Source organism: Gossypium raimondii, chromosome 11 (assembly GCF_025698545.1).
Source record: "Gossypium raimondii isolate GPD5lz chromosome 11, ASM2569854v1, whole genome shotgun sequence".
NCBI classification, from domain to species: domain Eukaryota; kingdom Viridiplantae; phylum Streptophyta; class Magnoliopsida; order Malvales; family Malvaceae; genus Gossypium; species Gossypium raimondii.
Genome location: NC_068575.1, coordinates 9689668 through 9712879, shown reverse-complemented (window position 1 = coordinate 9712879; position 23212 = coordinate 9689668). Strand labels below are relative to the sequence as shown.

The following is a 23212-nucleotide window of genomic DNA, read 5'->3' as shown; positions in this document are numbered from 1 at the left end:
TTCATTCCTTCTAAACAATTAGAGACTGCGATTATCGAATACGGGTATGTATTGAATACGGATATTTAAGGAGTTTCGAAAGGGCTGGATAAGTACCAAACTTACTGAAGGAGACAAAAGGGAATGTATTCCATATTCCATTCCTTGCCCCCAAACAATCTCTTCCAAAGAAGAGCATCTTTTATTTTCTTCCCCCATTTTTATTTATTTAACAATTATTTTCATTTCTTGTATGTATCTAATTCCAAAATTTCTAGATGAACCAGTCAAAAAGAATCTTCTCTCTAAATTCTCTTCATAAAAACCAGTTAAAACTTTGTTTGTGTCTCCATCTGCAACCTTTAATATCAGATAACATGAAACTAAAAACCTTATTTATATTCTCATTAGTTGCATTGTGTGCATACATTGACAACCTGAAAGCAAAAAAAAAAAAAATCGACAACAAGGTGAAGAACAAAGGTATAAGAGTTGAAGAATCTTCTTTGAAATTGAGACCATGGAAGAGCTCTCAAACACAACATAGTGGATTCCCCTAATCCGACTCCCCAACTCTAATATCTGGGAATATGATTCTTTGCCTTTGCCAGTAGGGACGAATACGTACATACATACATACATACATACATACATACATTCATACATATATACATATACATATATTATATTTGGTGGATCGATTCCTAGTGCAAGTCCTGAGGTGTTTTGAGGAATTCAAATGGCTTGTACTGTCTTAGAATGGAAAGTAGATTTGGCCCACAGTTAACAAAGTAGAAGGGGCAATGTTGATTTTTCACTCACTGTGAATATTGGATTCGGTCAGGTTTTTCCATTACTTGTGTCCCAGATTCTATGCTTCTCTTATCTTGCTTTATAAAAAGCCCTGCTTGGGGGTTCATCTTTGGCTTGTAAGACTTGGTTATAAAACAAGTAATTAAGTAAGAGCAGTCTGTGGAAAACTTGAAGAACAGAAGATCGAAGCGACTGGATCAGGTAAAAGAACGAAGCCGATACGTGTACCGAGCATGGTTATTTAGTTGTATCTGGTTCAACAACAAGCCTTAACAACTTACATGTTTGAGTACTTTCTTTTGGAGACAGAAAAATGTACCAACATCAAGGGAAGAACATCCACCCTGAGAGGCATTTGTTCCTTCAAGGAGGGAATGGCCCTGGAGATTCTGGTCTTGTTCTTTCAACCGACGCCAAGCCAAGACTCAAGTGGACGCCCGATCTTCATGAGCGGTTCATCGAGGCTGTCAATCAGCTCGGAGGCGCTGACAGTGAGTACACAAAATCTGAACAAATCCCAGATTAAATCCATGCATAAACTGTCTTAGGCTAATACAAATGATTGCACCTTTTTCTTTTCACTTGTGTTGCAGAGGCTACTCCTAAAACAGTAATGAAACTAATGGGGATTCCTGGCCTTACCTTATACCATCTCAAGAGTCATCTGCAGGTAATTTATCGACATCATCCAGTGAAACCTCGGGTTTCACGGTGCAGACGAGTTAGTTTATATTTTACAAGGGCTAATTAGATCTCTCCTTTTGGCTGCAGAAATACAGACTCAGTAAGAATCTCCATGGACAAGCTAATAATGGCAGCAACAAGATAGGTAAGATGACTGTGTTCCCCTTCATCTTATAAAATGGATATAGTAAACTTCAAATGCTAATTTTGAGTTTAGAGCTTTTCATTTTTTTTGATAATTAACAATTTAAACTCAATGGACATAGGTGCTGTTGCAATGACAGGTGATAGAATGTCTGAAGCAACTGGAACTCACATGAATAACTTAAGTATTGGCCCTCAAACAAACAAGTAAGATGATTAATGATTAATAATCATTTCACATATAGTTTTGCATTCAATCATCTTTTTCTTCATGTATTGACTTTGATGTTGATGAACTACAGAGGATTACAGATCGGCGAAGCGTTGCAAATGCAAATCGAAGTGCAGAGAAGGCTGCATGAACAGCTTGAGGTACATAACATTCCTTTTGGTAATGCTTTTTATTGTAGTTGAGTTAAGCCATGGTCTGATAAGTTCGATATCGAACCAGGTGCAGCGACATTTACAGCTTCGTATTGAGGCTCAAGGGAAATATTTACAGGCAGTGTTGGAGAAAGCTCAAGAGACACTTGGAAGACAAAATTTGGGTAACATGGGACTTGAAGCAGCCAAAGTTCAGCTATCTGAATTAGTGTCCAAAGTGTCCAACCAATGCCTGAACTCCGCTTTTTCGGATTTGAAAGACTTGCAAGGTTTATGTCCCCAGCAAGGACAAACACAAGCAACTCCACCTACTGATTGTTCAATGGATAGTTGCTTGACATCATGTGATGGATCTCAGAAAGAGCAAGAAATACACAACAATGGGATTTTTTTAAGAACTTACAACAGCACTTCATTCATGGAGCAAAGAGATCATGTCCCGGAAGATCGGTTGGTACCACAAACCGAGCTGAAACCGTTCACCGACATGAAACTAGGCAATGATGCAGAAAGAAGAATGTTCTTTGCTGATAGAAGTACCAGTGATTTATCCATGAGTGTAGGATTACAAGGAGAGAAAGGGCATGGCAGCTTCTCTGAGGGGAAATTTAATGGCAGAAATGAAGATCAAGAAGGTTTCAAGCTGCAAACAGTTAATAGACTACCTTATTTTGCAACAAAGCTGGATTTAAATGTCCATGAAGAAGTTGATGCTGCTTCAAGCTGCAAACAGTTTGATTTGAATGGCCTCAGCTGGAACTGAAAAGGGATCCATCAATCGATCTTCGTAGGTAGATAAACAGAAAGTGACCGGAGTTCCATCGGAACCGGAGGCTCGGAGAAGAATGCTGTACTTTGTGATTCATCTATGATCAACTTGAAAAAAACCAAAACCCAATTCAATCTTTAATTGAATAAAAGTTTGCAGCAACTACATAAAACATATAGATATTAGCAGCTAATCACTGTGTTTTTCATGTAATGGAACATGATGGACTGATCTGATTTGAGCATTAGTGTTATTAAGTGCTCAAAGACTTTGCTTTTCGTTTGTACATCATAACTTTTTAATTTAACATGCTAATATATATTATATAATTGATGAAATCAATATGTTATTTTTTGTTTGAGAGATGATGGAAATCAATATTATTTGATTCCAAAACTTAAATTTATTTCTCTAATCGTAATGTTTCTCTTATTTTAAAGGTTCAATCCTTATATTAGATATGAAACAGTTTTAAAATTTATGGCGATTCATCTCTTAACAAGCTTATAAAATACATAATATTAATGATTAGGTTCGCTCCGGTAAATGCTTTAGGAAAAAATCATTCATTAAATTTAAATGAGTAAAATATGTCTTCTCAAGGTTAATTATGAAATTAAAATAAATAGAAAATTTTAAAAAAAATATATTTCCTTTTAAATCATTGGTAACAGTAAAGAAAAGTTAGAAGTGTTTGGGCTTTTTGTAATAAAACGGTTCGGCCCATTTTTAACCTTTTATGTATTGAAACGATGCCGTATGGGACTCCATTGTTCCCACTCCCGAATCCCGAATTCCCGATATATATACCGTCTTCTTCTTATTAATTGTTTTAGGATTGAAACGCTCTTAAAACTTACTGGGTAACGGAAATTCTCACTCGACGCGTAAAATCGAAAAATCAATCATTGCTAGGGTTTTTTCATTTTATCATTTTGAAATAAGTTCTCTGTAATTCGCCCTCGAAACATTCCGATTCCGGAATGGGAGCGAGTCGCAAGCTTCAAGGAGAAATCGATCGTGTTCTGAAGAAGGTCCAGGAAGGCGTTGATGTCTTCGATAGCATCTGGAACAAGGTTGCCGTTGAAGCTTCATGAATGCAAATATGCCTTTTCATTTTCATTTTCCTTTTTCTTTTTTTTGTTTTACCTGTTCTGTTTGGTTTCCGAGGAAATGCTGGGAAGTAGACGCTTAAATGATAGTTCTAGTTTTAGTTCCTGTGAAATTGAAGCGAACATTGCTGTGACTATAGTGTTCTTGAACTATTTTAAATTTGGCTTATTGATTTTCTCGATTAATGATTAGATTGTTTTCCATTCATTTTCTTAATTTAAAAAGGAAGAAAGACGTGTCGAAGAATCGAATGATGTTTTTTTTCGTTCGACTCTTAGTTTATCTATAGTGAAAAATCGCAACTCGAACTGTTGAGTAAATTGTTTTTTTTTTTTTTTGGATTGTATGTTGTGTTAGGTTTATGATACTGATAATGCGAATCAGAAGGAAAAGTTTGAGGCAGACTTGAAGAAGGAAATCAAAAAGCTGCAAAGGTACAGGGACCAGATCAAGACATGGATTCAGTCCAGTGAGATCAAGGATAAAAAAGTTCGTTACTTGTATCCCTTGTCTCTTTAAGTGATTGTTTTGATTCATTATGTTTTCATCAAATAATTCTTGTACTTGTACTTGTAATTGTAATTGCATTTGTTAGTTGTTACTGTTTTCACACTGTGTTTATGTGGTGCTGTGAATCACCTTTACCTCTAGTGATGCTTAAGATTTTTATTATTACGATAATTGTTCTTATTGATTTGAAACTGATGATTGTTCTTTTTTTCTTTTGACTTCTGTCAACATAGGTTAGTGCATCTTATGAGCAGGCCCTGGTGGATGCTCGGAAACAAATTGAGCGTGAAATGGAAAGATTTAAGATATGTGAAAAAGAGACTAAGACAAAAGCATTCTCTAAAGAAGGCTTGGGTCAACAGCCTAAAACTGTAAGCACCAATGCAATGCATAGCTCTTGATTGTTTTATTATCTATTAATGAATTGTAAGAAAAAACCAGAGTTACCTTAATCACTCTACATGCTGTATTTTTCAAATTTGATCGACCGATCCCAATTGTTTACAATCCAATTCAATGAATCGAGCTTACAGAAGAGGGCTTCAACCAGAGAAGCCACCGAATAATAAATGTCTTCTTTCTTTATTTATTTTTTAAACGAAGTATTAAAAATTGTTGTGCTTCTATCAATCTATTTCCTTTAAAGATTGTCGATAAATGGTTTGTTTGTTGCGTTAAGCTATAATTATTGTTATATTTCTCAAAAATATAAAATGTTTTTATAATTTTTTATCAATAAATTTATGAAAATTAATTTTTTTATTTATATAATATGTTTTTATATTATTTTAATTAAGGTGAAATATATATTATAAAAACTTTTAATGTACTGATAAATTGTATTTTGGTCCTAATAAACGAACCAAAAAATCATATTTTGTTCCTGCTAAACGAACCAAAGAAGACTACCTTATCGAATTATGTTCCAAACAATTAGCGATTTGTGCTCCCATTTTCGTTCCTCGTACCAGACCGATCTGTGTTTTAGGTAACATAGGAATAACTAAGCCTTTTGTCTGTACATGGAGTCTGCTGTACGGGTTTATATTGTGCCATTGCACGCATGGCAAAATGATTACCTGTTAGTGTTCTAAAATAGAAAACTAGTGGTTCATTCTGGGATAGAGTGGAGTACAGACCTCTAATTGGTGTAATTTTATACTTGACCTTGTTGGTGTTTGATATTCAACCATCTTAGTCAAAAATAGTTGTGGGCTTGTGTTGGTAGTAAAACATACAAGATTGATCCCCTTTTTCTTTTCCCTACGTATTCCTTACATCTTGGCCAGCTTTTTATATAAATCTTTACATCTTGAAACCTTCCACCTCACTTGATGATATTAATATTGATTGGAAGCATGCAGTCTCGGTATTGTACATTTTGCTTTACTATCTGTGATGCATCAATTTCATTGTAGGATCCAAAGGAGAAGGCTAAATCAGAGACAAGGGATTGGTTGAACAATGTGGTATGAAATCTAACCTTTTTGCCCCCTTTTCTTGCTTGCGTCTTAAATGCTGCAACTCATTGGTTATACCCATAATATTTTCTTTCTGTTGTATTTTTTCAAAAAAAAAATCATTTTAACTTCCACTAGCCTGGAACTTCTCTCTGTATATAATGTTGTTTTGGAGGCACTTATGCTTAGTGAATCGAAACTAGCATGTAATGTGAACTCTTTCCCTGAGCAGGTTGGAGAGTTGGAATCCCAGATTGATAGTTTTGAAGCTGAGATTGAAGGGCTTTCTGTGAAGAAAGGGAAGACAAAACCACCTAGACTGGTAGAACTGAACGAGAAGATACATTTTGAGACTACATATGTTGTTTTGATGTAACTTTGTTTCCTTTTGTTGTTTTTGCCCTTCAGACACACTTGGAGACATCAATTACCCGGCACAAAGCTCATATAATGAAGTTAGAATTGATTTTGAGATTATTGGATAATGATGAATTGAGTCCAGAGCAGGTCAATGATGTGAAAGACTTCTTGGACGATTATGTTGAACGTAATCAGGTTTTGTTCTATGATTTTTTTTCCTTCAATTTTGGGTGTTGAAAGGATCTTCCATTTAATTCTAAATCATTTGTTTTTATAAGAATAGCATCAGCAATATAATCTCCTTGGGTCATTTTCGTGGGTTTTGGCTGTTAAATATGCTTATCTTTCCTGATTATTTGTGTAGGAGGACTTTGATGAATTTAGTGATGTTGATGAGCTCTACAACTCTTTAGCTTTAGACAAGGTGGATGCTCTTGAAGATCTGGTTGCTATTGGTCCTCTTTCCAAGGTAAAATCTTGTATTCTTTTTTCCCATTTTGGTTCTGCTTGAAGATTCTAGTACCATGCCTTGTATAACCCAATTCAAATCAGTTTTCTCTTGTGAAAATGTGATTTACTGAGACATGCTGTTACTTGCATTTTTTTTTTTTAACGTTGTACTTGAACCATATTTTAACTGACCAAAAAAAAGGCCTTTTTTATCTTGTGTTATGGTGTTCACTGATTTCAATGTAACAAATGGGTTCTTAAGTGATATTTTATCAGAAAATTAATGAAATGGCTTCTTCATGGAAAATAACTTGGAAAATGAAATTTTAATGTTTGGCAGGCTGCACCGATTCTTGGATTGAAGCCATCTTTGGCATCATCAACATCTCAAGGGCCGGTAGGTGTTCTGTTCTCTCCATCTGTTGGATATTTAATGATGTAGTCACATGTATAAAAGTATGTTGGTTGACCTATATAAGTTACTCTGTCATTAGTTGTTGGCTTGATGCTCACATTGATGTACAAGAAATGATCATGACTCAAATGTAATCAGCAGGTTAGTTCCTCCCTGGAGCATGCAGAAGATTCAGCTTCCCAGGATAGTAATTCTGATATAGCAAGGACTCCACCTTCAAAAAGTTGCGCAATTACTTCTGCTACAGCAACACCGAGTGGAAGCCATCCAATCCCTGCTCCACTGAATCTTTCACCTCATAGTTTGTCTGGTGCTTCAACGCCTCCAATTGTTCTTCCGGGTTCAAGTTCTGCTCGAAGTGTTTTGGAAAACACAGGCACCACCAATCCGTCATCTCCTGTAAATTTGCCAAATGCTACAAAAGAAGAAGATATCACAAGCTTCCCTGGCCGTAGGCCTTCTCCATCTCTTACTGATACTGGAGTACGAGGCATTGCTAGAGGAGGCCTCTCAGGTCAGCCTTCATCTAGTATTCCCCTTGTTTCTGGAAGTGTGGCTTCTGGCAATGGAGCCCTTGGTGCGGTCCCTTCAGTCTCTGACATGGCAAAAAGAACTATTTTGGGGACTGATGAAAGACCTGGAAACAGTAGCATGGTGCAATCTTTGGTATCCCCTCTTAGTAACAGAATGATGTTGCCTCAGACAGCCAAGGCTAATGATGGAAGTGCATCTGTTGATTCTAGTAATCCTAGTGAATCTGCTGGAATACCCGGCAGAGTTTTTTCCCCTTCAATGGTTTCTGGTATGCAGTGGAGGCCTGGAAGCTCCTTTCAGAATCAAAATGACCCGGTATGCTAGTCTGTCAGGTGACTGTACCCATGCTCTACATTCTTCATGTTTGATATAGTTGCTAATGCATTTGTATGTTCAGGGGCAGTTTCGTGGAAGAACTGAGATAGCACCTGATATGAGGGAAAAATATTTGCAACGGCTCCAACAAGTGCAGCAACAAGGCCATAGCAACCTGCTTGGTGTGCCTCTCGCCGGAGGAAATCTTAAGCAGTTTTCTGCACAACAAGCCCCACTCATGCAGCAGGTTCTGTCTCTTAAATGAATTCCTTTTCCTGAACCAAGTTGTTCAACTTATTACAAAGTTCAATGCAAATCTAGGTTTCTGTTGCTTGTGCATATTACACACAAATGACGTATCTATGCACTGCAAACTTGTGGGAACCTGGTTAGCTTTCTGTCATGAAAGCAAATAGTAAATAATCTTTTTATGATCTTATTTTGGCAGTTCAATTCTCAAAGCTCTTCACTCTCTCTCCAATCGGGTCTAGGACTTGGTGGCCAAGCACCTGGTTTTAATAGTGTAACAGCTGCCAGCTTACAGCAGCAACAAAATCCCATGCAACAACAGTCTAGTCAACAGGCATTGGCAACAAGTGTTCCAAAGGATGGGGGTAACATTCAGTTTGCTTGATTTTCTTTTTGGACCTTATTCTTTCTGAAGCATGAGCTCTTTGAGGGATTTGTGAGGGATCTCATATCTAATTTTATGAGCGCATGCAATGAAGGAGGCTCATTAAAACTAAATCGTTGTATATAGAGTAGCAGGCTGCCCAATTATGTACTCCTTCCTGCTCCTGGTTTCTCTATCTCTTTCTTTTGTGCTTTTGCTATTGTATGTTTGGTTTCACAGTAAATCCAGTTCTTTTCTGAAAACAATTTCCAAGGGAAGCTTTTTCAAGGAGAATAACTTTTGTTTTTCCTACAAGAAAATGTTTTATGGAGCAATGGATGGATTAATTTTTTCCAACATATTTGAATAGAAGAAGCTATCATTAGAATACTTGTTATCAGAGTGGCCATATATCTCATGGAGGAAAGTAGCAGATTGCTTTACTGTTGTAAGCTGAGTGTTTCGTGTTCTTTTACCATGTCTTGACCAGAGACGTAATTCAACCTGTGATAATACTTCTCTCTCTGGATTAAGAGCTTAGTATATATGCAGATGTTGGGAATGCAAAAGTTGAGGAACAACAACCGCACAATTTACCTGATGATTCAAGTTCTGAAGCTGTTCCAACTTCTGGGCTTGCCAAGAATCTTATGAACGAGGATGAGATGAAAACTCAGTATGCGATTGATTCTCCGGTATGTTGAATACCTCTTAAGGTCGTATGCTTTAGGAATTATTGCTGGTGTGGTACTGTTTGTGCGAGCATGTTCTATCTTCTGTTAGAATCATCAGTAACTTTGTCACTTAATTTGGCAATCCAGATGGTCCAGTTAGTTGATTGAGTGTTTCCTCTATCATATGTCATTGTTTTGTAAAACTACACGTGCATGGGATTGACTGGGTAGAGTAACAGTGATGTTTGGCTGAATTTATGTAGTAGTAATAATTTCATTTTCTTTTAGGTTTAAAAACTGTTTGTTTTCTAGATAGATTGTGGGTTTAGGTGAATGTTGGTTGCATAAATTGTTAGTTATGAAGATGACTTGAGTGGTCTGTGAATGGTTCTTCACTGCAGGCTGCTGTATCAGGCTCGTTGACAGAACCTGCTCCAGTTATTAGGGATGTTGATCTTTTTCCTGGGCAACCCTTACAATCTAACCACTCTTCTAGTGGACTTGGCGTTATTGGCTGGAGAAGTGTTACTGATTTTGGTGCCATTGGTGACAACCTCAGTGGCTCAATGAATACTGGAGGAATGCATGATCAACTATACAATTTGCAGATGCTTGAGGCTTCATACTATAAAATTCCCCAACCTAAAGACTCAGAACGTGCTAGGAGCTACACTCCAGTATGGGATTTCCAATAATCATCTCTCTCTTTTTACTTTCCAAGAAACAACAAAAGTGTAGGTTCTTATATTTGTTATCTGTTTGTACTCTGCAGAAACACCCTGCTGCAACACCTGCTAGCTACCCTCAAGTTCAGGCACCGATTGTGAATAATCCTGCCTTCTGGGAACGCATAAGCTTAGATGGGTATGGCACTGGCACTGATACACTGTTCTTTGCATTTTATTATCAGCAGGTAAATAGGTTATTCTATCTCTTGCCCTGTGTGTGTGTGTTTTATTGCAATAGAACTTGGTGACAGTTGAGCTCTCCGTCTTGTAAAATTTTGTGCAGAATACTTACCAACAATATCTGGCCGCAAAGGAACTGAAGAAGCAGTCTTGGAGATACCACAGAAAATACAACACATGGTTTCAGCGGCATGAGGAACCAAAAATCGCCACTGATGAATTTGAACAGGGAACGTATGTATACTTTGATTTTCACATAGCAAATGATGACCACCAACATGGATGGTAAGTTGTTGGCATGGAAGTATAGTCTTCTCATTTATTTCAAAAAGCATCATATACCTGTGTTATGTTGCTTGGATTCTTCATTTTATAGAATTATCCATGTCCGACACTCATTTCTGAATACGGATATGGAGATATGACCTCCAAGGTTTCTCCAAGTATATGGAAAACTTAAAAGATCTTACTATACTTGTGTCTGATACATTCCCATACCTGATACACCCAAGTCCTAACGTAGTACCTGGCTGGCTGAATCACATTTTCAGTTGTTAAACTCTCTGTTTTTATGCTAATGTTGCGTGATGCTGTTTTTCAGGTGTCAGAGAATTAAGACGGAGTTCACATTTGAGTATAACTATCTTGAAGATGAACTTATTTGCTGAAACGTAATGTAAGTTGTGTTTCTGTCACCCCCTGAAATTTCATTGCAACTTTTTGGAAAAGCCTCATGACGAAGATGAGATGAGATGTCAAGCTTTGATTAGACGATTCATTTTCCAATTATGCCTTTTTTGTTGGATATTAGTTCTGTTGCAATTCATTGCAATGAAAGACATTGGGAACATTGGCAGCAGTCTTTGTTAATCTATTGGCATCATTTGGGTTATATTGCATTTAAACAGAAAAAAAAATGAAAGACATTTTATGGGGAACATTGGTATCAATCTTTGGATTAGTGAAGAACTTTGGGACCAAATAGAATGTGTTTTAACTTTCGGTTTATATTTGATTCCCTAGCTCAAGTGGGTACGGTATGTATGATGTTGATAAATTATTGGACTTTAGCTTGAGGATACTTGGAGTTTAAAATATAGATATAGAGATATAGATGTTCATGCATTGGAATATGAATGTAGATTTGGTTTTTGTTTCTATTTGTTCAGGTTCAGTTTTAATTGAATCAGAAAGTTGTATTATTTTGTTCAAGGAAGCCTACCATTGTAACTAAAGACATCCTTATTCTTTGATTTATATTCAAGGACTAAAGTATTCCTTAATTCTTAGATACTTATTCAATAGAAGTAGATAAATATCTTGCAAGAAAGCTCTCTATATTCTTCAATGTATTTGACAAATGTTTGGTTTTATGCTGTGTAATGTATGATGTTGAGATCCCATGGTAGTAGTTTTATTCTTACTTTCTTCACCTTTTAAACATTGGGGTATGTTTGGAAGTTAAAATTAAAAATAAAAGAGTAGGGGCTGACGTGTAAAGTATGTACTCATCCTTAAAAAGATTTCAACTTGCTATAACGAGATGTCAACTCATTCCCTTTTTCAGGGTATTTTCTATCCTTTTCTTTTCCCAAAAATAATGCTTTTAATCAACTTATCCAAGTAATAAAACAAAGGTAAAGTGGTAGCAGGTTTATTATGCATGCTCATTTGGTCAATTGATTTTTGTTAACATTTCAATAAAGTTTTTCTTCACATCATTTGTTGCCCGATGTATGTTTGATGTTTAAAAACAGAAACAAGAAAGACAAAGCTGAGTCTCACACGTTTAAGCTGCTTTATTCTAATTAACTAATTGATTCAACGATAAGCCTCTTTCCATATTTAATATGAGGTAATAATTTTTTTAGAAACTCAAATGCCGCTGAGATCTTCAATTGGTTTTAAAATTAAATAATACGTCTTTTAAAAAGAGTAAAACTTAAATATCATCGTCATAAATTCTTTGAACTTTTGCTATTTAGTCTTTGTTTCTATTCTCAAGAATTTAGTACTAATAGTCTGTTAATAAATTCTCGTTCAATTTTAATATTCGAATTTTCTATTTAAAAATGAAAATCCAACTAATAGTAAATTTAATACAAATCTGACAACAAGGTTATTAATCCATATATTATATAAAATCAGCATTCGAAATCAATATCAAAACTTAGTAAGGGTATCTTAGGTTGTATAAAAATCAAGAGCGATAATTTAGACATTAAAATTCAATAAGAGTAATTTAGATCTTTTAAAAATACTACTTTATTTACTTATAAATTTTAAATTATTTCTTATTTAATGTAAATTTATATTCTATACTTATATTAAATTGAATAAAGGGACAAAATGAGTATCCTAAATTTATTTTTATTAATATAACAGCACGAGTAAATGATTTCTTCTTAAAAACCCTTAAATCCATAGATTTGTTTTTGTCTTTTTACTAGATTCACATTTATAAGCTTTGTTTAGTTTTTCTTTTCTTTTCCAGTTTTTGAATTGTAGTAGAGATCAATTGAAGACAAATTGGACTTTTTTGAATGTGAATTTTGTTAATGAAGTGTTTATTTCCCCATATTAAGAAAATGAAGAAGATCGAGACTGTTTCGTTTTCCAGACAAGTAAGCATTGACAGAGTTTTTGAAGACGACAAAGACGAAGAAACGACAGTTTTCTGACACAAGCATCAACGGTGGAATATTAAAATTATTGTTCTTCTCAAAATTTAATTTGATTTTTTATTGGTTAATTTTTCTGTTTGGATCAAATTAATAAAAATAAAATCAACTCGGAAGGAGAGTAAACAAGATGATTCACTTTCATTTAAAAATCACAATAGGTATGTGATAATACATATATTTACATAGTCACTAGTTTTATCAAACCTTTAATCTATTTCTTAATTTTGCTACAGCTTATATCAAATAAAATTTATCTCAACTTTGAGAATTTTAAAGTTTTTAATCTACTTATTTACCTTCTGTTACAATTACAAATAAAGGGACTAAATTCTTAAACTTGAAAGCAGAGGACCAAATTTCAAAACTTTAAAAAGTACAGAGACTGGAGACAAAATTAGACTTATAACTTTTTATTGAACCCATTAAATTTAACTTATAACCATGATTATTCTTAAGACATTATGGTGGGGTGTGTTGTTTAAGCAATCAATGTGAAAGCATCATGATTAGGTTAAATTAATGAATAATTTGGAAATGAAAACTAGAAAGGTTCTGGACCAATAAAGTAATATAATCCAAGCAATTTTATTTCAACATGGAAAATGATGTGGATCCACATAATCCACACCTTCCAAAACTTATCAAAAACCTTCCCTTTTTTTCTTTTACTTAATTGGGTTTGAGTGCGTTGAAGCGCATTATTCTTCTATTTATTGGTTGGAGAGGGATTATGGGTAGTTTTAAGTATTGTGTTAAAAAGAGCCGGATATAATCAGAACGTATAATAAAATTATTCAAAAAAAATTTTATGTTGCCTTTTTTTTTTTTTTTTGTTCCTTTCTTTTTACTTTTGTTCCTTAATATCATATCAAAAAAAATGTGAGAATTATGATATTTGAAAGTTAGCCAACATAAATTGAAAAGCTCAACAAAGGTTAGCCAGTGAAGAATAAGGGACCTCCACATCAAAATTGGGAATGAAAAGGTTGAGTGAGATGTAAAGAGGAGAGGATGACAATGATATGTGATGGATCTATGCATTTCTTTTTTTGATTTTAAAAAAATTGTTTTAGATAATAAGTATAAGTATATTCGTGTTTGCAAATATAATTAATATACGTTCGAAATAAGTATTATAAAGCACAACAAATAGGTAATCAGAATATCTCCGAACATAACCCATAAATGATGGGATTTAAATAAAAATAAATATGAAATGAATTCACTCATGGTTTTTTTTTTATATCGTACACACACTACATCAAACTGTCCAAATAAATATCTACCACAAGTGAATTTTATGGAGGAGCAATTCTTGGCCACCAAACTAAACCTAGGAATTTAAAGCTGTACATGACTCACACACTATGTAGAATTATATTTAACTGAAAATCTATCACTTGCTATCCTAAAAGCTCGAACCCGAATAGATTATATGAGTAAATAATTCTTAACCACTAAACTAAACCCAAAAACATAAGTGTTTCCACAATACGAAATTATAACCTATATGATTAAAGTTGTCAAAATCTTAACTATAGTTAAAACTAAAACCTTATTGGGTTTTCGCCTCTGGCTAGGATTGAAAAGGAGAAGCAGCCCCAAGCTTCTTTTTCTTTCATAAAGGAAAATAAATGGGGGCAGACAAGCCTCCCATCCCCTATGAATTTTCTCAAAAAAATAATATTTTTTATTAATAATTAACATAATTGTATCATATTTATATATATTTTTTATGCTTATAATATTTTATATTTCGAAATTTTAATGTATTAACATATTTTTTGTTATATAACTCAAAAACTATTCATAATTTTTCATTTTTGTGTATAAGTTTTGATCATATTTGTTTTTTTATAAAATAACTAAAATTATTCATAGTTCTTCCACAACCCATAAATTGAAAGATAATACGTTTCAGCACACTCAAACTCATATCCTTTTATATTAACAACAATACCATACCAATCGAACTGATATTCAATCAACTAATTTGATTAATTTTTATAGTTACCATATGTAATTTATATGTATATGGTTTTGGGGGTAGAATAGGAAGTAGGTGTTAAAATGGGTGCAAAAATTGCTAAAAGTCATTATCCAAAATTGAATAAGTGCAACTGCCAATGATTTGTGCCAACTAACTACCAACCCTTTACTCTTCATTTCATTTCAATCCCATCCCATCCAATCTCAAACTATTATTCTTTTATATTTATATATATTTAATAAAACTGAGTGAGTCTTAACTCGATCGACATAGATATTATTGTCAATACAGAAGAGGATATAGGTTCGAGTGCGTTGAAACGCATTATTCTCCTATTTATGGTTGAGGAGGAGTTATGAGTAGTTCTAGGCATTGTGTCAAAAAGAGCATAAATGATCAAAACCTATAATGAGATTGTTAAAAAAAACTCGATAAAAAATTTCCAAGTAATTGGATTTGAACCCGTATTATTTACATCAATAAAATAGTAACTTCACTATTAAACCAAAACTTTATTTCAACATGATATTCACATTTTAATTGTATTATGCATATTTTATTACCCATCAATTGTATATATATTGATAATATTGTTGATTGAGTTTGTGTCACAACCACGATAGAAAAACTGTAATGCATTTAGTATTTTTAATATGGTGTCTTGACGTGTTTAAATTTTATTTTACTCACAATTTAATCTATTATATTTCATTTTAATATTGTACATATTTCATGTGTTATTATTAGTTAGTTTCAAACCTTACGTTTCATTATTTACTATATGCTATTTTTAAACTAACCTCTCTGCTTTTAAATACGTAGTTTTCACACGCATAGAGTTTCTAGTTTTTGTTATGTTTATGTTATTTTTATGATGTGACATTTCATTATTCAAAATTAATGATTGCATTATCATACATTGATTAAATATCTAGATTATATGTAAGTATTTTATCGAGTTGATGTCACCAAATTTCGCTTATGAAATTACAAAATATTTATTTTTAAAATTAGAATTAATATTATTATGATCACACTTCGTCTTTTTGTATTTTTATATCACCTTAAAATAACACAATTACAAATTCAAAAATCAAACATGTGTTCAATATATAGTATTAAATTACAAGTTCATTACTACTCCGCTTATATTAATTATTAAATAAATCTTAAAATAAAATATTTTTAACATACAATATTTTCTTTTACCCACATTGTAAACTAGGGCAAAGCTAAAAAAAAAAATTGGGAGGTCAAAATTAAATTGCATACTTTTACGATAGTAAAAATACAATTTCACCATTTTAATAGTTTATATCTTTATAATTTTTAAAAGATTAAATCAATTTTTTATCATTTTTGGAAGGGCTAAAATGTAATTTTATCATTACTAATTTAAAATTTTTAAAATTATAAAGGATCTAAATGAAAAATTTTCTATTTTAAGGGGGCCAGGGTCCTGCCAGCCCGTAACTTCGCCACTGATTGTCTAGTTATATTTAAAACTTTTGTAATATTATTATAATATTAAATGTTTTATATGATTATTGAGGAATCATAAATATTATAAGTTATGGATGTGGTATTTATGTGAATGAAGCCATTTATATTAGTTTAGTTTGCATTAATTATCACATTTCTTGCTTACTTTTATTGAGGCATTGGCACTAAATGTGGTTAATAAGAAAATAACAATAACCCTGAACTTGTAGGATTGGATCTTCATTTTTATATTATTTTTACTTATTTTTTAATTTTTGAAAATAAACTCAAATTTTGGCAGGTGACTCGAATGCCTCCGATCCGATTTGGGTTAGGTTTGGACAATGGTTTTAAAGTTTTGGATATTAAAAATATTTTAAATTTTAATTAATTATAAAACATTAAAATGTTAATATTTAAAAATATTAAATATTTTTAAGAAGTAAAACAAACCAACAAACCAGATCGAGTTGACCTAAAAACAGGCATTGGCCTATGGTATTACTCAACTCATAAACAATTCTACTCAAATTTCTTTTATTGATTGTAAAATATAAAGATATATGTTGTTAAAATGATGAAATTATATTTTTACCATCGTAAAAATATATAATTTAATTCCGCCTCACAAAAATTTCTGACTTTATCCCTTATTATTGTCCGACAAGATTATCGATCCGAGCCTCCCTTTGCTTTCATGTTGGTCAATAGAGAAGGGATCATTAAAATCGGCTTCTCTTTTAGCTCAAGAATAGTGTTTCTAGCCTTTTTGAGACGAGCTTAAGCCTACGCTTTCTTGTAACTCTTTTCATGTCTATAAAAATTCTGATTTGATTATGACATACTCCTGATGCGAGTGAAATTATGTAAAAGAAAATTAAAGCTTTGTGAATTAATATCCTAAGTACAAGTTTGGATATTGTGAATTTATTTTTGGTTGTTTTTATTATAGATTTTATATAAAAATATGAAAAACCATAATAATATTTAATAGATTATTATTAATTATATCCATATATAATAAAATAAATAATTTTTTTCATTAAATATGTTTTATTTCTAGAGTTTAAAATTTTCATCTTTAAAATACATATAAATGATGAATAAAATAAATAAAACCGATTTATCTTTTAAAAAACCAAAAGAAAATCACAAATTACGAAAAAGCTTCCCCGTTATCTTTTCGCAATCTCGAAAAGAGACAACCTCTCTCCATCTTACTATGTGTGATGCAACTCTGTCGGTGACCGACCTTCCCATAATTCAAGTTTTAAAAATTAAAACTTTATCTCCAAACCAAAATTTTATTGTTTTTTTACAAAATAGCATTTTTGGTTAAAATATCTTTAACTTCTTCTACTTTTCATGCATTTGAAATTTAGTCCTTTTTTTCTTTTTTCATCAATTTTGTCCTTCTATTTCTGGTTACAAATTATTTTTAAAATTTTTGATATGATATTTTGAAATAAGATAATACTCGCTAACTATGAAACAAAAGATAATATTGTAATGAACCCGGATTTAACAGGTGAATCAAAGATTAAATTCTTTAAAATAAAATCTAAACGGACTAAATTTTAAATTTACAAGAAAATATAAGGACTTGAAATGCATTTTAACCGTAACTTTTTGAAACTAAAAAACTTGTATAACCGGCTGGTTTGGGTACTATACATAGGAGGGTGTGCATAGTAAACGTGGGTTGTCAGTGGTCCACGTCATCAACCTGAACTTTAAGCAATTTATGCTAAACGTCACCGTTTTTATCATGAATTGATATTTTCCCTTTTCTCTTTCTTTCTTTTTTTTTTTAATTTTTTTCTTCTTCAAAATTTTCATCTTTTCTTGAAGAGCACACATTGAACACATTTAATAAAATTAATCTAACTCTAAAAATAAAACTAATCAAAACTTTTTATTGTAAGGACTGTTTTTATAAGAAATTATCATCAAAGTAATAAAAATAATTATCAATTTAAGAAAAAATTTTATAAAAAAATTAATAATATAATCAAATAACATATTAATTACAAATTATGTATTTTCTTTAGTATTATAAAATATTCAATCAACATCATAAAATTTTAAATTTATTAGTTCTTGGGTTAATCTAATCTTTGGTTTCGGAGTTTTACTTTCAGGGTTTTTTTGGATAGACGTTTATCTTCAATTCGGTTTTTACACTAACAGCAGATAAATGCATCACCCATAATGAAATAAATCTAAGAAGAAAAATAGAAAAAAAAAATTAAGAGTGGGTTTGGATGGGCGGTGAGTTTACCTGCGATTAGTGTAAAAATAGCGGTGGCGGTGTGATTATATACTGTAGCGATACTGTAGCGTGAGACAAAAAGTAAACTAAACGCACTGCACCACATCCAATCGCCAATCCAAACCCACCCTAAGAAAAGAGAGTTTTTGAATCTTTCACTATATATATACTTAAAAAAAAAAACAAAAACAAAAGCACTATTAAAATCTACATAAGAAAAGCAACTTTTTATAAACTAAAAATATTGTACGAACAAAAAATAATAAATGAATAATTTTTATACAAGTATTATTTAGTTTTATTTATTATTATATTCCCTTTCTCTCTAGAGATTATCAACCCTAAGCCATTGAAACTTTTTCAAAGCACAAGGTTCTTACTTATTAGCCGTTACAATTCCTACCAAAATCCAAAAAATAAATTTAGAAAATCAAAAATCATTTTTTCAACATTCCCAATTTTCCATCACAAAAAAAAAAAAAAGAACACTTAAAATCCATAGATTTCTCTTTTTGTGATTTGTTTTCATCAACTTGGTTACTATTGTTGATTAATAATTTTCCCTTTTAATCTTGTTTGATTTGTCAACTTGAAAAAGAATTTCTCTTTCAAAGTATTGTTTTTGGTTTGCAAAAAGATAGATTCCTTTTTTCTAAAACATCACTCCAGTTCTTCCCTTCCCCTGTTTCTTCTCTGTTCTTCAAGCTCGGTTTCTGTTTCGATATTTCCATCAAGACCCATCTCCTATTTTATATAAAGTTTCAATCTTTTTGTTTCTATAAAGTTTTTGTTGTAAAAAAGAAGGAAAAAAAAATTGACGGTTTCTATCAGAGAAATATACAAAAAAGAGAAGAAGAAGAAGAAAACATAATAAACTTTCTCATATTTTATATTCTTTTTTGCTTCTTTTTTCGGTTTTCTCTTAGCTTTCAGTTTCATTTATTTGATTCACTTTTTGCTTCTCGCTCTCTCTCTCTCTTTCTCTCTCCTATGGTCACAAAAATTTCTTTGATTTTCTTTTGATCCAGCAGATAAACAACCTTTTTCTTTTTAACATTATTACATAACCCCATATCCAAGACCTTGCTTCTTCTTTCTAAGCAAGCACCTTTAAGCCTTAACCTTCATCCCCTTTTATTTGTTCCTTTCAAGATTTTTCATTAAAAAGGCTAAAGAGAAAGCATGGGAAATTCTTGTTTTTTAGGAATATTGGTAACAATATCCCTGTGTCTTCAGTTGTTTGGTGGTGGTGTTCATGGTCTTGGTGTGAATTGGGGTACCATGGCATCACATAAACTTCCCCCCAAAACAGTGGTTCAGATGTTAAAAGACAATGGAATAAAGAAAGTTAAGCTTTTTGATGCAGATTCAACTACTATGAATGCTCTTGCAGGAAGTGATATCGAAGTCATGGTTGCTATTCCTAATGATCAACTTCTTGCCATGAACAGCTATAAACGTGCTAAAGATTGGGTTAGGAGGAATGTCACAAGATATAATTTCGATGGAGGTGTTAACATTAAGTAAGTCCAATTTTGACTTCTTTTATATTAATCATATATCTGTTGGTTGGTCTTTATTTACTGATTTATCTCTTTTAATGCTGTTGGGTTTTCTGAGGCAGTTTCTAGGATTTATTTAAGCTGCTGATAAAATATTGTTGTGTTCTTTATTGAGGATTTTGATAAATTGGATGCTTGTTTTGGAAATTGTTAAGAGTTTGGCATTATGGAATTTTGGTTCTTAATCTAAAGTCTTTGCATTTGAATGTTGAAGTATTCGGTGTTAGATTTCTTTATATTTGAAAGAATCAATATATTATGCTTGAATTCGATAGTTCTTTGCCACAAGAGCCGAGTCGAGCCGGGTTGGACCCTAACAAGCTCTCCGCGAGCTGTTGTTTCTATCCACAATGCTCCAACTATTGAAATTCACAGCTTGTTTAGGTTGGAACCAAGATTGGGAAACTTAATTAGTTCTTGTTTGGTAGCAAGTAAGGATTAGTTTATCACTTGACCTAATCATTGATCTTAAATTGGATTACAATTAGAACATATTTATTTGGTATGCATTCAACGTCCTTAGCTGGGAATGACTTTTTCTTGCACATTTATTCTCAAATTTTAAATCAAATGTTGTCCACTTGAAAAATAAGCAAAAGGGGCAGATGATGTGAACTCTTGTTGGAAAAGTTTTCCAGGAATCTTATCACATAAATTCAACTTGTTATCCCCTTTGGTACATATTCCAGACTGAGATGACTTTAGATTCCTTCAACATTTGCTGTTCCTTTTCACCTTTATTCTTAGCATCAAAGGACCATTTTAGAATCTGATACAATGTACATTATTTCTCAATACATGCGTGGTTTAAGCTTTTATGAGGGTTTCCTTGAAGCTTGTCCTTGGATGAAATAGTAACTAAACGAATGGATTGTTACGTTCATATTGTTCATTTGATTAACGTTTCGAAGATTCTAAGCGTGACTTCACACGAAGATGATTGAAAGATGCTAATGATTTTATGTTTTGTTAATGGTGAAGGAAAGAATATGCTTATCTTGTTATTAAATCTGTGGGATTTCTTAATGTCATCGAACAGGTATGTAGCTGTTGGCAACGAGCCATTTCTCACAACTTACAACGGCTCGTTCATAAACATCACGTTCCCTGCGCTTGAAAATATTCAAAATGCACTTAACGAAGCTGGGGTTGGGGACTCGATAAAGGCAACCGTGCCTTCAAATGCAGATGTCTACAACTCACCAGAAAGCAACCCTGTTCCATCAGCTGGTCGGTTTCGGCCTGATATCAGTGGACTTATGACACAGATTGTTGAATTTCTAGCCAAGAACGGTGCACCTTTCACCATAAACATCTACCCTTTCCTCAGTCTCTATGGAAATGATGACTTCCCCTTTAACTATGCTTTCTTTGATGGAGGAAACCCGATTGTTGATAACGGGATTCAGTACACGAACGTTTTCGATGCCAACTTTGACACATTGGTTTCATCTTTGAGAGCTATAGGGCATGGGGACATGACCATTATTGTTGGGGAGGTCGGTTGGCCCACAGACGGAGACAAGAATGCCAATATAGCTAATGCTCAGAGATTTTACAACGGGCTCATGCCTAGACTTGCAGGCAACGTCGGCACACCTTTGCGGCCAGGATATTTAGAAGTGTACTTATTTGGCCTTCTAGATGAAGATGTAAAGAGTGTTGCTCCGGGAAACTTTGAGCGGCATTGGGGAATCTATAGGTATGACGGGCAGCCTAAATTCCCACTCGATCTTTCAGGCCAGAATCAGAACCGGTTCCTCATCCCTGCTCAGAATGTCGAATATCTTCCTCAGAAATGGTGCGTGTTCAATCCAAATGCTAATGACCTGAGCAAACTTGCAGACAACATAAACTATGCCTGCACCTTCTCCGATTGCACAGCACTTGGCTACGGATCTTCATGTAACATCCTGGATGCGAATGGGAACGCATCCTACGCATTTAACATGTACTACCAGGTGCAAAACCAGGATGACATGGCCTGTAATTTTCAAGGTCTAGCCACGGTTATAACACACAATCCTTCACAAGGGACTTGCAATTTTATCATTCAAATTGCGTCTTCTTCTTTTGCTATTGGTCCCTCACTGATAGGAATGACATTTTTTGCTGTAATAGCAACTGTATTGCTATAAACTTGATTCTGTAGATAACTGGGATGTTGCTCTCTACTTCTTCTTTTCAATTCATTTTTGCTAGTCTCTTTTGTATGTCACAGATTCTTGGGTTATTTTTTGAATCGATTGACTTCAAATAATAAATCCCATGGATTTATTGGTTTTTTACTAGAACTAAATCCCTTGGTTTACTAGTCCTCCATGGTTCATTTCATCGCTGCGAAACGTATGTAGTTGTTAAATTTCGTGAGACATTAACCACACCTTCACATGCCATTGTTAATTATGTTTAGGATCAAGCTAGATTCGATTCGAATTGGGACATGAATTCTTCACTATTAAGGAAAAATAAAATAGTGATTCAAACTAGTCTTAGTCCCTGTTGTGTATGTATATGTAAAGAAATTTTCTCACATGGTTTGCATTTATAACGAAAATCCAAGTTTCATAAGGGATGAATAAGCTTTATGAAAAGAGGATACACAATACGAATTCCTAAGGAACGTGTTCGCAAGAGTTAATGTTTTGAAAATTTTCCAGTGTAATTGCGCCTATTTAAGTCTTCAGTCTTACCATACACAAGATTTTAATGTGCCTACCTTACAATTTTCATTTTATTATATTCAACGACAAAGTTAAAATATTATTTTTGGGTGGTCAGGCAAGGGCAAAATTTTTAAAAAAGAAAAATTTAGGAGGTGAAATTAAATTGGAACAATTTCATCATTTTAATAGTTTATATCCTTATAATTTTTAAAGTATAAAATCAAACTTTTTTTAATCATTTTTTGGGAGTCAAAATGCAATTTTTACCATTACTAAAACGGTCTATATGATTTTTTTTTTCATTTTAGTGGGACTGAGGCCCCTACCAGCTCTCTAACTTCATCACTGAGGCCACAGTTGAATTATAAATTTTTAGAAGGCTAAAATACAACTTTATCATTATATTAATTTAAAATTTCTTAAATTCTAAA

At 33.0% G+C, this 23212-nt stretch overlaps 3 protein-coding genes across 6 annotated transcripts; all 3 read left to right on the top strand.

The window, feature by feature from the left end:
• The first annotated feature begins 840 nt into the window (after positions 1-840).
• On the top strand, positions 841-3111 carry LOC105804745 (myb-related protein 2). 3 transcript variants are annotated; one of them, XM_052623118.1, is made up of 7 exons: positions 841-993; positions 1102-1283; positions 1386-1462; positions 1564-1621; positions 1761-1827; positions 1923-1992; positions 2072-3111. In XM_052623118.1, exons 2-7 carry the CDS (start codon positions 1106-1108, stop codon positions 2765-2767), a joined length of 1146 nt encoding a protein of 381 aa, XP_052479078.1. In that variant the 5' UTR covers positions 841-993; positions 1102-1105; the 3' UTR covers positions 2768-3111. The 3 variants fall into 3 exon arrangements, with proteins under 3 accessions (XP_052479078.1, XP_012492934.1, XP_052479077.1); XM_012637480.2 differs by having other exon boundaries at positions 1743-1827; XM_052623117.1 differs by having other exon boundaries at positions 900-993; positions 1098-1283; positions 1743-1827.
• A 502-nt stretch (positions 3112-3613) lies between these two features.
• Positions 3614-11408, top strand: LOC105804746 (uncharacterized). Of its 2 annotated transcripts, none has more exons than XM_012637483.2 (16): positions 3614-3849; positions 4244-4375; positions 4630-4767; positions 5815-5865; positions 6089-6178; positions 6265-6411; positions 6581-6685; positions 7007-7063; positions 7223-7930; positions 8013-8177; positions 8379-8544; positions 9096-9238; positions 9619-9894; positions 9990-10130; positions 10229-10410; positions 10727-11408. In XM_012637483.2, the coding sequence occupies exons 1-16, from the start codon at positions 3757-3759 to the stop codon at positions 10791-10793; spliced, it is 2661 nt and encodes an 886-aa protein (XP_012492937.1). In that variant the 5' UTR covers positions 3614-3756; the 3' UTR covers positions 10794-11408. The 2 variants fall into 2 exon arrangements, with proteins under 2 accessions (XP_012492937.1, XP_012492935.1); XM_012637481.2 differs by having other exon boundaries at positions 7220-7930.
• Positions 11409-19026: 7618 nt separating this feature from the next.
• Positions 19027-22333, top strand: LOC105804747 (glucan endo-1,3-beta-glucosidase 8). Its single transcript, XM_012637485.2, has 2 exons — positions 19027-20076; positions 21155-22333. Exons 1-2 carry the CDS (start codon positions 19736-19738, stop codon positions 22251-22253), a joined length of 1440 nt encoding a protein of 479 aa, XP_012492939.1. The 5' UTR covers positions 19027-19735; the 3' UTR covers positions 22254-22333.
• Positions 22334-23212: the final 879 nt, after the last annotated feature.

Coding starts and splice junctions, on each gene's coding strand:
- LOC105804745 (XM_012637480.2), top strand. CDS start 1,106: ATGTACCAACATCAAGGGAAGAACATCCACCCTGAGAGGCATTTGTTC. Junction 1,463..1,563: donor ATCTCAAGAGTCATCTGCAG/GTAATTTATCGA, acceptor TTTTGGCTGCAG/AAATACAGACTCAGTAAGAA. Junction 1,993..2,071: donor GGCTGCATGAACAGCTTGAG/GTACATAACATT, acceptor ATATCGAACCAG/GTGCAGCGACATTTACAGCT.
- LOC105804746 (XM_012637481.2), top strand. CDS start 3,757: ATGGGAGCGAGTCGCAAGCTTCAAGGAGAAATCGATCGTGTTCTGAAG. Junction 5,866..6,088: donor GGGATTGGTTGAACAATGTG/GTATGAAATCTA, acceptor TTCCCTGAGCAG/GTTGGAGAGTTGGAATCCCA. Junction 8,545..9,095: donor AAGTGTTCCAAAGGATGGGG/GTAACATTCAGT, acceptor GTATATATGCAG/ATGTTGGGAATGCAAAAGTT.
- LOC105804747 (XM_012637485.2), top strand. CDS start 19,736: ATGGGAAATTCTTGTTTTTTAGGAATATTGGTAACAATATCCCTGTGT. Junction 20,077..21,154: donor GATGGAGGTGTTAACATTAA/GTAAGTCCAATT, acceptor GTCATCGAACAG/GTATGTAGCTGTTGGCAACG.